The sequence below is a fragment of the Zeugodacus cucurbitae genome, chromosome 6, assembly GCF_028554725.1.
Source record: "Zeugodacus cucurbitae isolate PBARC_wt_2022May chromosome 6, idZeuCucr1.2, whole genome shotgun sequence".
Taxonomy (NCBI): Eukaryota; Metazoa; Arthropoda; class Insecta; order Diptera; family Tephritidae; genus Zeugodacus; species Zeugodacus cucurbitae.
The window spans coordinates 41358866-41373329 of NC_071671.1; the positions used below are offsets into that span (position 1 = coordinate 41358866).

The following is a 14464-nucleotide window of genomic DNA, read 5'->3' on the forward strand; positions in this document are numbered from 1 at the left end:
GCATATTAGACAGACACTGCACAGCAATGAGAAAAGGATACATATGTACATATTATTAGTTAACGCCTGTCAATAAACGCGCAACACACATGAAAGCAACTCGACGTTAGGCACAAAGAGCATTTGGTTTCGCATACAATATATAATAAGCCCAATAAGAAGCGTGTTCAAACCTCGAATAAAGCGGAAATCTCTTTGCCCGCAATGCGTTTGAATCCACCGACGGGTATGCCCAAACTCGAGGCATTACTGCCGCTGCTCAAACGGTCCACATTGCTGCTTTCACTTGCGTTTGTGCTTGCGGTGCTATCGCGATTGTGGGTGGTTGCGGTGCTGCAGCTGTTGGCGCCGTTTCGTATGTTAATGACTTCGTTCGTAATGAAACTGCTGCTGCTGCTGCCATTGCCATTTTCAGTGATAACGGTTTTGGTGAGCAACGTTTCGTGGTTATCATTGCCGTTTGACGAAGTGTTATTCGTTGTTGTTGTTGTAGAGCTACTGCTGCTGCTGCTATTACTTCTTATACGCATGCGTTGCGTTTGTAGCATTGTTGTTGTTGTTGTAGTGCTACTACTACGACTGCTCGCACTATTGCTACCACTCACACTACTACTATTCGTGCTGGTAATGTGCGAGGTCGACGATGACTTGGATATAGCCGATGCGCTGGTGAGCAGGGTTCTCGGCAACACTTGTGGCTTCATTGGTAGTTCTAAATTGTTTCGATTTGCATGCCAAACAAACATAAAAAAGTAAAAGAATAAGGAACAAATGTGTAAATAGTTAAACAGAAGAAGAACGTATAATAAGGAAATTATTCTTGTAAAGATTGCGTGCATGTTGACTTATGTAACCGAAAAACCACAAGTGTAAGTGCAAGTAAAGATTCTTTTGTTTTCTTGCAACTCACTGTTTCACTAGACATTCAAAATACGTCCATTCAAAAGTAGACTACTTAGCATATTGTTCATTCATTGTGTGCATAAATTTACATACCCAAGCGGCTTAAGCCTGCTGCAAGTTCTCTAACGGATTTCTTCTCCAATGCAGGACCTAGACGAACAATTAAAGACATTCATATTAATAATTAAGTGACAACCACAAACAAATACACCGTGGCTTACCTGGCGCCATGCCAACATTGTTGCTGCTCTGACTGAACGATAAGGATTCTGCATCTGAAATTTGTAAACAATTAAGCACGTTACAAGAGAATTTCATAAATTGTTACTCAGACTACCTTCATCGAGTTTTTCCGGCGTCGTTTTACTCGAGTCACTGCTTTGGAAGTCATTAGCACCAGGCGCTTTGGGCTCATTGCCCACTACTGACCAGGGACGTGGCTTTTGTAGTATGATTGGTGTGCGTATAATGCCATTAGTGGGCTTAACACTGATGCCATCGCCACCAGTGTGGCTGCGTATCGAATCGGTGCTTGGCGAGCGCATTTTACTCTCACGCTCCGGTGCTTTCAACACTGAATTGGGATCATCATGCGCCGCAACGCTGCCACCTTCCGTACGCATTTTCACCAGCGGCGATTTACGGCCAATTAGTGGTGAATATTTCTCCAAATTGTCTGTCGAACGGGAACGTGTAGTCCATGGCACGCCTGCAAGGAGTGGAGTAAAAAAAATGCATGAGTTTCGAGCGCTAACTCTCGGTTTGCTTTATTACATTTACCCTTGAGCAATGGCGACTGTCGATCCAGCTTAATGGGTCTGCGCTCCTCCAAGATGGGTGTTGTCTCCTCGGATGTCAAATGACCGTTGCCATCACGACTCATCGTGGGACTGTCGACAAAAGATAGCGAGCTGCACTCTTCGGAGGTGGGTGAAATCAGCGGAGTCAACGTGGTCGGCGTCACCGAACCGGGACGAAAGAACAAATCCAAACCCTCGCCTATCTCTTTGGTGCTCGGACCGGCGCTATTGTCCACCGCAACCAGTGGGCGCGTTGGTGCGCGCGTCTTAGCACGTTTCGGTCGCCCTTTAACCAGATGTTGCAATTGGAATGAGGCGCTGGGCAGTTCAGTAATTGAGTCGCCGCATTCGTCGCCACCTAAATCGTCTAAGCCATTGCCACTGCCACCGGTGGTGGTGCCGGCAACGCTGGCGCCCATGCCATTCGAATCGCGTGGCGACAGCTGTGACGAGGAGCGATGCGACGAGGGTGACTCCAGCAGATCGGGTATATGGCCTAAGCTGAGGTTCTCCACGACGGACTGAGGACGCACTTTGCGCGCCACCGAACGACGCTTGGTGGGCATGTGTGGTGTAGCCTATATGAAGAATGGAGTAAGGGGGAGAGTGAAGAAACCAAATAGCATTAATTGTGTGCTTTACAAACGTGCAAATGATTATGGTGTGCAAACAGTATACAAATTATTGAAATAGTGAGAGTTGACAGAAAAGCAAAGCGAAATTCGAAAGCGTATGAGTACGAGAATCGTCTAAAAGTTTTATTGTGTTCAATTCCGCGTAATATAATACAGCATTAGTGTTGGCATTGTTATGCTAATGTCAAGCTATTGGATTAATTATTTTAGGCTTGACATTCAAATGCTTTTTGTGACTTTTGAAAAGTATAAGTTCACTAATTTACATTTGAACACAATAAAACGTTTAGCTACATCTCGAGAAAGTTAAATGTACGAGCAATGTTACGAGTATGAAATGATTTTTGAATGAAATATGAGCGAAATGTGAGGTTAATAAAATTAATATTGAATTTGGTTTTTATAAAATATCTTAGTTTTAATTTTATTATTATAATATATTAGAAAACAGCTTATTGAAAAAATTTAAATAAACAGTCAGTTCGTTCTAACGTTATTGCTGACATTGTAGATCGTCCCAAGAATTGGTCATAATTGGGTGAAAACTAAATCCACGTGCCTTACAATTATTTATTTATCTTTAAGTGCTGGTACTAACGGCTGGGGCATATAGGGCATTTTTTACAAAAATATTTATTTTTAAAGCATTAAAAAAAACATATACTATGGAACTTAATGGTATAGAATTTCAAAGAGGCGCTTTAAAGTCCACTAAATTTTATTTACTGAATTATGATTTTAGAATATAACTTTACCAAGCATTTAAAAAAACATAAAAACATAGTTATGTTAAATATATAAATGTACATATAAACATCATGCCAACATAAAATGAATAGTAAACAAATCAAATACAGGCATTTGTGCGATTAATATGTATGAAGGCCACTACTTACAAGGTTCAGATATTCCAATTTCTTTATGAATGAACATTTTGTGATTTGATTTGTTTGTGACGTTCATTAATTTGTTAATATTTTTTTTGGTTTTGCATATTAGTAATGAGTTTGTAGACGACAAATTGAACGAGTTATATTTAATGAATGGCGTTGAGCGTAAATGTTGGTCGTTGTTGTTAGTGTTGGACCCAGATAGTTGGAAAATGTTATTTTTTGAAGGCAATATTTAAAACAAAAAATAGTGATTAATATTTTTGTTTTGCAAATAAAATTTTATTAAAATAAATATGTATTTTTCATTGGTGTTTAGGTTAATTACGTTTCAAGAGAATTAATCAAATGATAACGCGCGTTGTTTAACGGTATTGTTTTTTTTTTTTTTTGTAGAAAGAATGCAAAAAGTCAAACAAACATACAAACATATGCAAAGTGAGTGATTAAGAATGCCATTTTGTGTTTGTTTTTGTTTTTAGTTGTATTTTTTTTCAGACGTAGAAAGAGGAAGACACAAAACAAAACACAAATGTTTTAATTTAATTTCTTTATATATGTATATTGAGTATATATATTTAATATAAAAATATCTGTTGGTTATTGTGTAGGAGACAGTAGGAGACGCTTTGTTGTCATCTAAAATCTGTGTGTGGTGGTTGTGTTTGTGTAGTGGTCTACTGTATGTTGGATTAATTAAATATTTGTGTAAATATGTATGGATGAGTGTGCATGTGAGTGTGTATAGTGGCTACTTTGTAACTATGTGTGGGTGAATAATTGCAAGTTTTTGATATCAGCGTATGTGAACAGTCTAAATAGATTGTTTGCTACTTTTGACTGCTGTTTCTGCGAAAGTTATCTGGTTTAATAAATGCTGTCTTTACTTTGCATTTGTTGATATACAATGTATAAGATATATGTATATATATATACATATATATTTTTATATATTATAATATATAAAGCAATGTTTATGACTAAGAGGAGTTACACGAATTTTTAAAATTAGCACGAATTTTTTTTTTATAACATTTCCTACATTCGCTAAATATTGTGAACCATTGCAATTTGTATTTGTATTGGTTTAATGCTGCGCTTTCATATATATGTTAAATGGGAAGTGGCTATGAATCACGCATCTGTTCTAATTTATGCACACATGTAGTTATAGATATATGTAGTTATATAGATTGAATGAAATCGAAAATGTTGTCTATCCAATGGAATGTGTGTTGAGGGTGGCAAAACTTACAGTGGGCGATTCCAGACCCATTTTGGGTAGGACTGAACCACGTCCGGGGCGTATTATCAGACCATCGGCATCCTGCAATAAAAAATAATGGAATAATATAGAAAATACCGTATTTGCAAGAATATAGAAATTCATTCATATAAATAAAATATTTAAGCACAATCGTTTAATAATAAATTTACTTATTTTCAGTTGCAAATAACAAGTAATCTTAATTTTTAGCAAATATTTATATTGACTTTATGCAGAGCGTCAGACGATAAAAAAGTAGGTGAATGCACGCAACATAAAATATGGTGAAGATGCAGAATCAAATTAAACGAATGAATTGCTGTAAGAAACTGCAAGTAATCACAAGTAAATAAATAAATGTGTCAGCTGGTGCACAATGGGTAATTAAGAATTAAAATATAGAAAATAAGATATTTGAGAGTTGCTAATGAAATGCGGTCACAAAAACTATACAAAAAGAAAAATATTAAATAAAATAAGAAATATATAAATTACGCATATATTAAAGATCAATTAACTATTTATTTTTCTTGTTCACATTAATATTTTAACTATATTTAATATATTAATATTTTCATAGAATCTATGGAAGCCTACAGGCATATTATTTTGTTATCAACGCTGTGTAAGTAATACTTAAGAAACTGTAGAATGAATTTGATTAATTTATTTCTTTTAATTTTTTATTTTATTTCTTTTTTATCGAAACTTAAAAAAACGACGTCAAAGCCTCTGTGTTTTGCACATATAATATATTTCAAAAAATTATAAATCTCCAGGAAATTAATATGTAATATTATTTTCTACAGCGCTTTTAAGTCGGTTTTTTAAGTTCTCAATGTAATTTGTACTTTAGTCAACGCTGCTGGTGTCAAACTTGTTATACAACTCTGGATTTAGTTACTTTCAATCAAGTTATGCTAAATTTAGGGAGCTGATCAATTAAAAATTAAATTTATTTGGGGAATTTTGTCTACCGGCCCAACAACAACAAAAACAACAATTGAAAATAATGTGTATTAAAATGAAAAACAAATATGTTTATATATGTATGTTCCATGTATGAGCACAAAGTATACTCTAAGGTGAGAGCAAAACTCAGCAAAATGTTGCAATATCTCTACATACATTCAGCGACTTTGATGTATGCGCGTAGTGCAATTGAGAACGCCCATTGCATTTGAGGCCCCTAAAGTGTTTTCACTCTTTATGGGTTTGCGTGTCAGCGGTACTGCGCCATACTACCATTTCCGAAACATTATCAAACGATAACGCTTATTAAGTAAACAATGCCAAATTGTTAAAAATTCATGCAATAGACAATTCACTTTGGCATTTCGCTGGACGATGACAGCATTGTAGGATAACAGCAAAACAAACGAAGCAGCTAGATGTGTAGTGTACGAAAAAGCAATAGCGCAACAGCAACAACAAATTATACGTAAAGTATTTGTAAATATGAAAAACTGATAAGGAATTGGAAATTTTTATGTGTGCTGGCATACGCTTATCTAGCATATTTACACTGCACAACCTTAAATATATTAATTTTTTCATGCATATACATGTTTGTGAGTTTAATAAAAAATAGAAACGGGTTTCAAAGTCAACTAGTTCTAATTACTTGCAATTATTCATTAAGCTTGTTGCACTTTGCTCCAGCTAAAGCTTATTTTGTATAGAATTTTGTCAAACACTTACATGACTCGAACGGCTGCGCACAATATCAGGTGTTTGCGGTTCATCGAGCAGCACAGATGGCGAATCGGCAATGCCCAGGCCGCGTCGATAGCGTGTCAGCGCCTCCAGCACTTCATCAGTGGCGCGATCGGAGATGGATGCCGCCAAGGATTGTTCGATTTCCCTGCAAGAAACATAAACGTTTACAAAATGATACTAATTGCGCGCGCGAACTTTATTTATATACACCCCATACAACACTATATATACATATATATGTAAGTGATTAGGTAGATGTAAAAATCATTATAATCTTTAAAAATGCAAGTGTAATCACTTTTTTAACGCCTGCCTATCGGTTTGCGTTTCCTCATTATCTGGCGCTGGCACAGCAGCAACATTTAGCTGTAGCTGATCTTGATCTGCCAAGCCGTTTGCGCCCAGCAGCTTCTCGGTAGTGTGATCATAGCGCACTTTATAAAAATTCTCATCATCTTCCTCATCTACTTCTTCTCTAAGCGTTCTATTTGGTATTTTGCTACGGCTGCCATCACGCGCCACACAACAACACCAACCACACCAACCGCGCCCCATTGTTTTCAAAAAGTATTTATTTTTGCCTTTTATTTTGCACTTTCAATTTTAATTTTTAATTTTTAAGAACTTTCAGTTTCTTTTAGGCGACACTACGTTCTTGGCAAAGCGCCCCACCAGCTGTTCGCGACACTCTGTAACAGCTGTCGACGCTCCGTGTATAGCAATGGCTCCTCTTGATTTGTTGAGCGTCGTGGGCGCACTGAGCTAATGCTCAGCTTTGAGCACAACAACAGCGCCAGCTGCCAAGTCTTAAAACAGATTTACACTTTACTCTCCACTGGCAGTTAGAATTCTGCGAAGTTTTGTTTGCTGCTTGTGCTTGTTTTTTGTTGTTTTGTTATGCGGACTCAGCTTGGCTTATTGATTTCCATATTGTCGGATATTTTTGATATCGCTATAAAATGAATCTCGACGCCGAACTAAACGGCTTCATTGTGTAGCTTTTTTATTTGTATTTTTTACATTCATTTTCATATTTCTGTTTTACTCGTTTCATTCGCAAATACCATACAGTACGCCGCTAATGTATAATCTTATCTATGAGTAAGCAATATACATAACAATGTGTACACGCGCACACTAACGCGGCTAACGCTAGGTAAGCACGGACGACTCATTATCAAGTGGAGACAGTGGGTTGCTGCCGCATAACTGATAGCCAAATATAAGGGATTTCTTTAATTTTATTTTATTTTTGATGACTAGCATTAGTGTTCCGAAATTACGCGTTGAAATAAAATATAGTATTGACAAAGGCGAGATAAAAATAAGCTTTTAAACAGATTTTTTTTTGTAGAAATGATCGATATATTTCATAAGCACCCAAAAAAATCTTGGTTTGTCATAATAGACACTAAGCTTCTCCTCTAAAAAGCTCGCCCCGCGTCGCGCATATGTTTTTCTAGTTTACAAAAGCGCAAGCTTTCCTATTATACTCAAAGGCAGTCCCTCTCACACACACACACACAAGCGTAATACCAACAACAACTTACCCCACTTTGTTCATGATCTCACTGCCGGCATTATTCAGCAGACAACTCTGTAGAAAATCTTCGGGTATTTGTAGACGCTCACTCAGCGCTTTACGCAAGTCTTGCACGACCATTTGGCTGCCCAAAGTTTTTGGGCATTGCTCCACAGCAGTACGCAGCATCGTCTCCAGTGTTTCCTCCAGATAACCCTGTATGGTGTAACTGAGATCACTGGCGATGCGCGTTAGCTTTATTTCCACCGGATGCGATTCACAGCGTACAGCTTCTTGGAGCTTTGGCATTAATTGTTTGCAATTTTCGGCGTCATCAATCAGCCGCTGCACGGCCGACGAATCGCTACCCTTTGCCACCGAGATGTTGTCCTGTGTTTCGGCTACCAACTTGTCGACCAGCTGGTGTGTGGAGGAGAGCATGAAACCGTGTTGCAGTCGAAAACCTTGGCCGTTAGTGCGCTTGAGCCCGTTGCAGTTGCGTTGTAATAGCTCTTGCATTTTGCGCATAATCGCATCGGTCTTCTCCGGGTGGTTTTTCATGTGTGGCGTGATGTCAAAGACAGGGTATTGTATGGTGCGCATGCTGTGATTGTTCTCTAATGCGTAAACGATATCGGCGTAACCCTGTGGTGTGATGTTGTTCTTGTCCATGTAAATTGTGCGCAATTTGTTGTTGATTTGCAGCGCTTTGGCGAGCAGACGCGCACCCACGTCGCCCATGAAATTGCCGCTAATGTCTGAAAAAAGGGTTAGAAGGAGTACGATTAGGAATCTGTTACAATTTTAATTTAAAATAAGCTGTAATATAATAATAATCTATTTTCGGATTGCTGTCAAAAACAGTTATTACTTTGCTAGTTCGTTTTGCATAATTAACGGTATAAGAGTAAGTTTGACGGTTACTGAGATGGTTTTATATCAGATAGTTGAGAATATTTTGGAATTGGAAAGGAATAAAATTGAATATTTTAATTATAATGGGGAATAACAAAAGGTTTACTGTTTTCAACATAAAAAAGTAAAAAATATAAGAATAAGGTTCTCACCTAATTTTTGCAAACTCTGATTACTTCCCAGTGCATTAATGAAATCATGTATATCATTCTTTAATTTATTTTCGGAGATCACCAATTCAGCCAACGGGAAATCGTCTTTCTGTATCAGATTTACAAGCGCGTCCATAACGGTGGGAATATGTTTCAATTTCATGCCTGTCAAGCTGCGTGTCATGTAAAGCGTACGTATTGAGGGATTTTTCGAAATCGCTGTTAAAACGGGAGCTAATTCGGCATCCAAATCTAGGAGAAATAGAATTAGTATTAGAAATTGTCGAGAAAAATATAATAATGAGTTTAAGCATATTTGTCTATATTCCACTTCCTAAACTTACTATTGTCACTTATATCTAAACTTTGTAAAACCCGTACACCATGTATGCATGATTCCAAAACGTGCGCGCCCTGGGCACCTAACGTATTGCCACTTAAATCTAAATACAGCCCAGCTGTCGACTCGTTGCAAGCTAAACCGAGTAGTAAGTTTCTGTAAAATGAAGAATTTTGTTGATTTAGTCCAATAATGTAAAATCCTAAGGTCAAGAAACATAACTAAAAAAATAATTATTTTGTTGTTTAAAATTTGTTATTTATTTAATTAGGTGCACACCAAATTATTTATTAATTATTTTGCATTATTATTGTAAATGTTTTTTTTTTTAATTTTGATTTTAGACCAGTCTATATTTTTAAAAGTTTTATTTTTAATATTCATTGACACTGCACTTACTTGAGCGCCTCCATTGGCAGTTTACAACCGGCAATATTTAAATGTTTTAAACTCAATGTACTCGTAAAGAATTGTTTAAATGATGGCGGTATCTCTTTGCCTTTTTTTGTGCTAAATGAATTGTGTGAAACATTTAAGTGTGATAAATGCGTTGCACAACCGCGTAAAAGGGCACCAAATAACTGTAAATGAAAAATATATTTAATGAGTATTGTTTTATGGGTTTCAGTATTTAATAAGCGCTTACATTCTCCAAGGTAATATCAGTCGATGAGAGATCCAAATGTTCCAAAACATTCGGTTGTGCCAAAAAATTATGTAAATTCTTTAAATAAAATAAAAATAATTAATACATAATATATATAATGTAATATATAATTCCAATACATGTATGTTTCCACTTACTGTTATATCATCCTTGAGACTATTGCCACTTAAATCTAAATGTGTGAGTGAATTGGAAATGCTTTGATTCAGCGACAATGAATGCGACATTTGATTCACACCCTTCGATGTTAGACCACAGTGAGCGAGCGCCAGCTTGCAAAGACCTTTCGAAACTTTGGCAATGGGACCGGCCAGGTGGATAGCACCTAAGGGAGGGAGAACTTACATTATAAAGAGTGTATTTTTCACAGTTTAAATTGTTTGGCAGCAAAAGAAGCAGAGCGAACATTTATATGCTTAAGAAGTAAAATATTGAATAGCACTAATATATTAAATAAACTTTTTTATTTGCAATAACGGCAACTATGCAACATGCATTAAAGTATATAGTATATTGACAAGTATATAAAAAGCTTAATGAAGTTAAAATTGGGAGTAGAGAGTAAGAACTATATATATTTATTTATAAATAATATAAAGAGTTTTACACTCAGCACAGTGCTTTTAAATATTGCTTATGTACATCTTTTTTCGTGTTATATAATACTTAACTAAAATATTTGCTCAGTATACTATTAATTTCAAAAAAGAAAAATAAATCAAATGTTTATTTAGAATAAACAGTCGATTATTATTCTGGACGAATTATAATTCATAGCCAAAGAAAGAAAGCTATAATACTTTTTTTAAGTTTGTTGTTGCCGTATAGGTGAAGTAATGATGCGGAATAAAAAGGAATATATAATAGAAATTAAGAAATATTCTTATGACAGGCGAGCTTTTTTTAAATTACATGAAGAACACTTTTGGAAGAAAAATAATATATTCAACATTGAAATTGTTGTTTAAGGAAGGATTTGATAAATACATATAGGTGTAGTATATACAATATAAGCTAATACCATTCAAAGATAGAAATTTTGCATAATTTCGCATATTTGCGAGTTAAAATTATGTATATTTAACAAACTAAATTTTCTAAGCAATTGAGATCAACTTTTTGTAACGACTTTTAACATTTAGTATCTAAACATTATCATATGTACACAGAATGGAAAATCAAACCTTGCACAATTTTTCCAAGTAGGGCGCACAATGAGCTTGCTCCTACATTACAAAAGTGGAAGAGTGGTAATTTAAATTGGATTACATTGGATTTAAAGGGTGGCTGGTTACATCTAGTTGTACATTGTATGCACTTTGTAAGGGTTTTTCTTGGATGTAAGTGGGTATAAAATGCAAGTATGTATGTGGCTATGTACATTTGTTAAGAATTAATTTATTTTTTCATTGCTAGTAGTAGTTGGTATTAATTAGTTAGTTTTATGCAGAGGGCGTTTTAAATTGCGTTTACTTTTGTGGTGCGTGTCAGATGTTATTGACCTACATGCATTTGAGTTGTAGAATGCATTTGCATTTTTTCTATGATGTACATATGTATGTACTGTATCATTATACATGTTAGTTGCTTAACGCGTCAGACAACATACCTTTATCCTCAATTAAATTATGACTCAGATCGATCGTACGTATTGCGGGATTGTTGTTTGTAATCACAGATACAGCTAATTTATGCAGAAAATCCGATCTGTTGACAGAATGCAAATAGTATATAAGAGATCTTATACATGTATAAATGATGCACAGCATACCTTAAACCTAATGCCTCCAAATGAAGCTCTTCCAGCCACATTGAACGCTTGAGCACGTGTAGTATACGCTCCAAAGTCTCATTGGAGAGGCGCATATGTGATGCTTTTAGGCCGCGAAAGAATGTATTATATTCCAATGCGGACACAATGGCCATTAAGTCTCTGCAATAACAATAATATGCAAATATTAGCATTTAGTTCAATTTCTTTTAATAAAACGTTAAATTTGCGTACTTTGGTTCCAAATGATCGAAATCACGCAAATTCAACACGCGTGTATCATGGGATAAATAAATTGTATCGATATCCCAAGCGACTTCCTCTCTGCAAAGAAAAAAAATGCATGTTAAAATTGAGGTTACTTTTTCCTTAAATGTGTTTGTTGGACACACCTGTAGGGAACCCCATGGAAATCACACATGCAAGCATATTGTGTGCTAAAGCCACCACACGGGCCAACACTGCGTGGATCTGTGGGACGAAATTCCTCGGAAAACACAACCTCACGCTCGGGTGGTTGAATGTCGATCTGAAAAGATTGGAAAACATAAAATACAATTATGTTACATATTTTACGATGATACGAGTAAGATATAATAAAATATTGAAAGAGATAAGTAAATAATTTTTAGAAATTAAGGGTCAATGGCTTCATCTAAAGGAATGTCCAATAAACGGGCGGCTTTGATTTCGTCAACGTCCCTGCAGAAGCCTTATTACGGATTTGAACTTTAACAGGGTCGCTTTGTGTTTGAGGTAGAGTGTGAGAATTCCACTGTTCTGAGGATTTTCCTGCTTTTTGCTTCTGGAAACTTGGCAAACATTTTACTCATCAATGGAGAGCTTTCTTAATTTTTAAATCTAAATAATTGCCCGTTTTTATTGGCGACTTCGAATAACAATGTGATTTAAAAGTAAGTAGAGGAGTGTAGAGTAGACACTTTGTTACACATAAATGTGAAAATCTAGGACGGCACGTAATTTGGAAGAAGAAATCTAAGTAGCACAACACTTTTCAACTTGGCACAACTTTGTTAATAATATCAGCGTGTTTCTAAAGCGAATGAATGGGTCGGCACAAATAAAGTTTTCGCAACTAACTGATTGGCTTTCCTGGAGACTGAAAATAGAACGCTATTGAATGGCGGCATATATAATTTCATACATTTCCGGCTAATGAAGCGCTGCTGCACTGCTGCCAATGCAACCGATCGCTGCTTGCGGGCGTGTAGTATGCGTGGATTCGGCGTGGGTGTGTGTACATCCTTGAAAGAAGAGCAGAAAAACACATCCCGAGTGTCTGTCAATTCTTAACTACTCGCCGGCAAATATCATTGGGTGAATGTGCTTATTAGAATGTGCTTGGCGTCAACTTTTCGAAAGCCAATATGGCTCCGGCTTGCATGTAAGACAAATATACATAAGTTGTACAATATATGCTAGATAGTTGTAAAGCACATACATATGTACACGTGTAAACACATCTCCCGCCATCGCGGCAGACAAACTTTGCTTAGTTTGAGTTTTTATTTAAGTGTAGCTTTGTTTCCATCAGTCAAGTTGGCGCAATAGTGCTACATCCACGACATACATACATACAAATATGGTTATATAAATATATTACGAATAAATATGTGCATAAGTATGTATGTACACATTCATGTTTGTGTACATGAAAAGTCACTGGGCTAGAACAGAGGTTAAGAACTACCGGGAAACTTTTTGAGATAAACTAAGTATTCCCAAATGTGTGTACACATGGACATACGAATGCATACATACATACATGTGAATAAACAATTGTACAAATATCGTAAAGGATGAGCAGTGTAGTCATTTTGTAAAGTTTTGGATGTAAGAAGTAGCAAAGAACCTCCCACGAGTATTTCAGACATGAAAAGTAGCAACAAATAGAAAAGAGAAACAATTTTATTAAACATTTATGTACATATACATGAACATAATATATACGGCTCATATCGAGTGTTGACAGGTGTGAATAAGGAAATATCAAATATTGTATTGACTATTTATAAATTGAAGCATTAACTTGCAAGTATCACAAGCACAAATTGAAATCATTCGGAAATGGTCGAAATTATGGCTAACATTATACCGAAAAGTTGGGTCAGTTTAAGATATAACTTATTGAAATCCAAAGGGAAAGGGTTGAATACTTTCTATAGCGCCTATATACTTAATATTAATGAGTCACGATATCCGAGGTGAGTGGTCAGTAAAATCAAGTAACTTGGACATATGTATATACTGTTCTTACTACTCCTAAATTTAGACAAATTTCGATGACATGAATGTTATTGAACATGAATTTCGTAATGATCAGAAAGATCACAAAGAAGTGGAATGGAATTGCTAAAGGATCTCCAAACCTTGGTGGATTCAGTTCTGAACCTATACGATACGAATTGAGGATATATTTTTTATTAATTGTATGTTTATATTAAATTTACAAAACAAAATATTATATTTAATTGTTAAACAATATGTATGTTGTCAAAATACTTAATGCCACATAATGAATTTCATTCTTTTTAGTTTTAATTAAAAAAATAGATCAAAATCAAATATAAAAAATTAAAAATTGGCATATTTATAATTCTAACATTATAGCTAACTACAATAAATATAACCAATATTTATTTTCTCTAAAAAATAAGAACGAATTGAAAAAGAAACAGGGGTATCGCTATGTCAAAATAATTATGCCGACTAGTGTATGTTACTTTTCCAATTAATTTTTGAAAGAAGTGGTAAAAAAGAATATTTTTAAATCTCAATCGCAATGCAATACTACTATTAAAACAAGTGTGGGATGATGTACTACAAATAATGATTGTGGACTTTACAGCACATGAAAGGTCA

At 35.5% G+C, this 14464-nt stretch overlaps 1 protein-coding gene across 1 annotated transcript in view; it reads right to left on the reverse strand.

Moving 5' to 3' along the window:
• The window catches only part of LOC105215227 (F-actin-uncapping protein LRRC16A), a 76887-nt gene that overhangs the window by 3934 nt on the left and 58489 nt on the right, over positions 1-14464 (reverse strand). The window contains 18 exon segments of the mRNA XM_054233903.1: positions 174-712; positions 997-1053; positions 1125-1227; positions 1230-1612; positions 1684-2281; positions 3235-3255; positions 4484-4555; positions 6197-6359; positions 7765-8494; positions 8804-9055; positions 9148-9299; positions 9543-9724; positions 9790-9867; positions 9948-10135; positions 11420-11517; positions 11582-11743; positions 11816-11905; positions 11974-12110. Coding sequence (XP_054089878.1) covers positions 174-712; positions 997-1053; positions 1125-1227; positions 1230-1612; positions 1684-2281; positions 3235-3255; positions 4484-4555; positions 6197-6359; positions 7765-8494; positions 8804-9055; positions 9148-9299; positions 9543-9724; positions 9790-9867; positions 9948-10135; positions 11420-11517; positions 11582-11743; positions 11816-11905; positions 11974-12110 — 4005 coding nt within the window.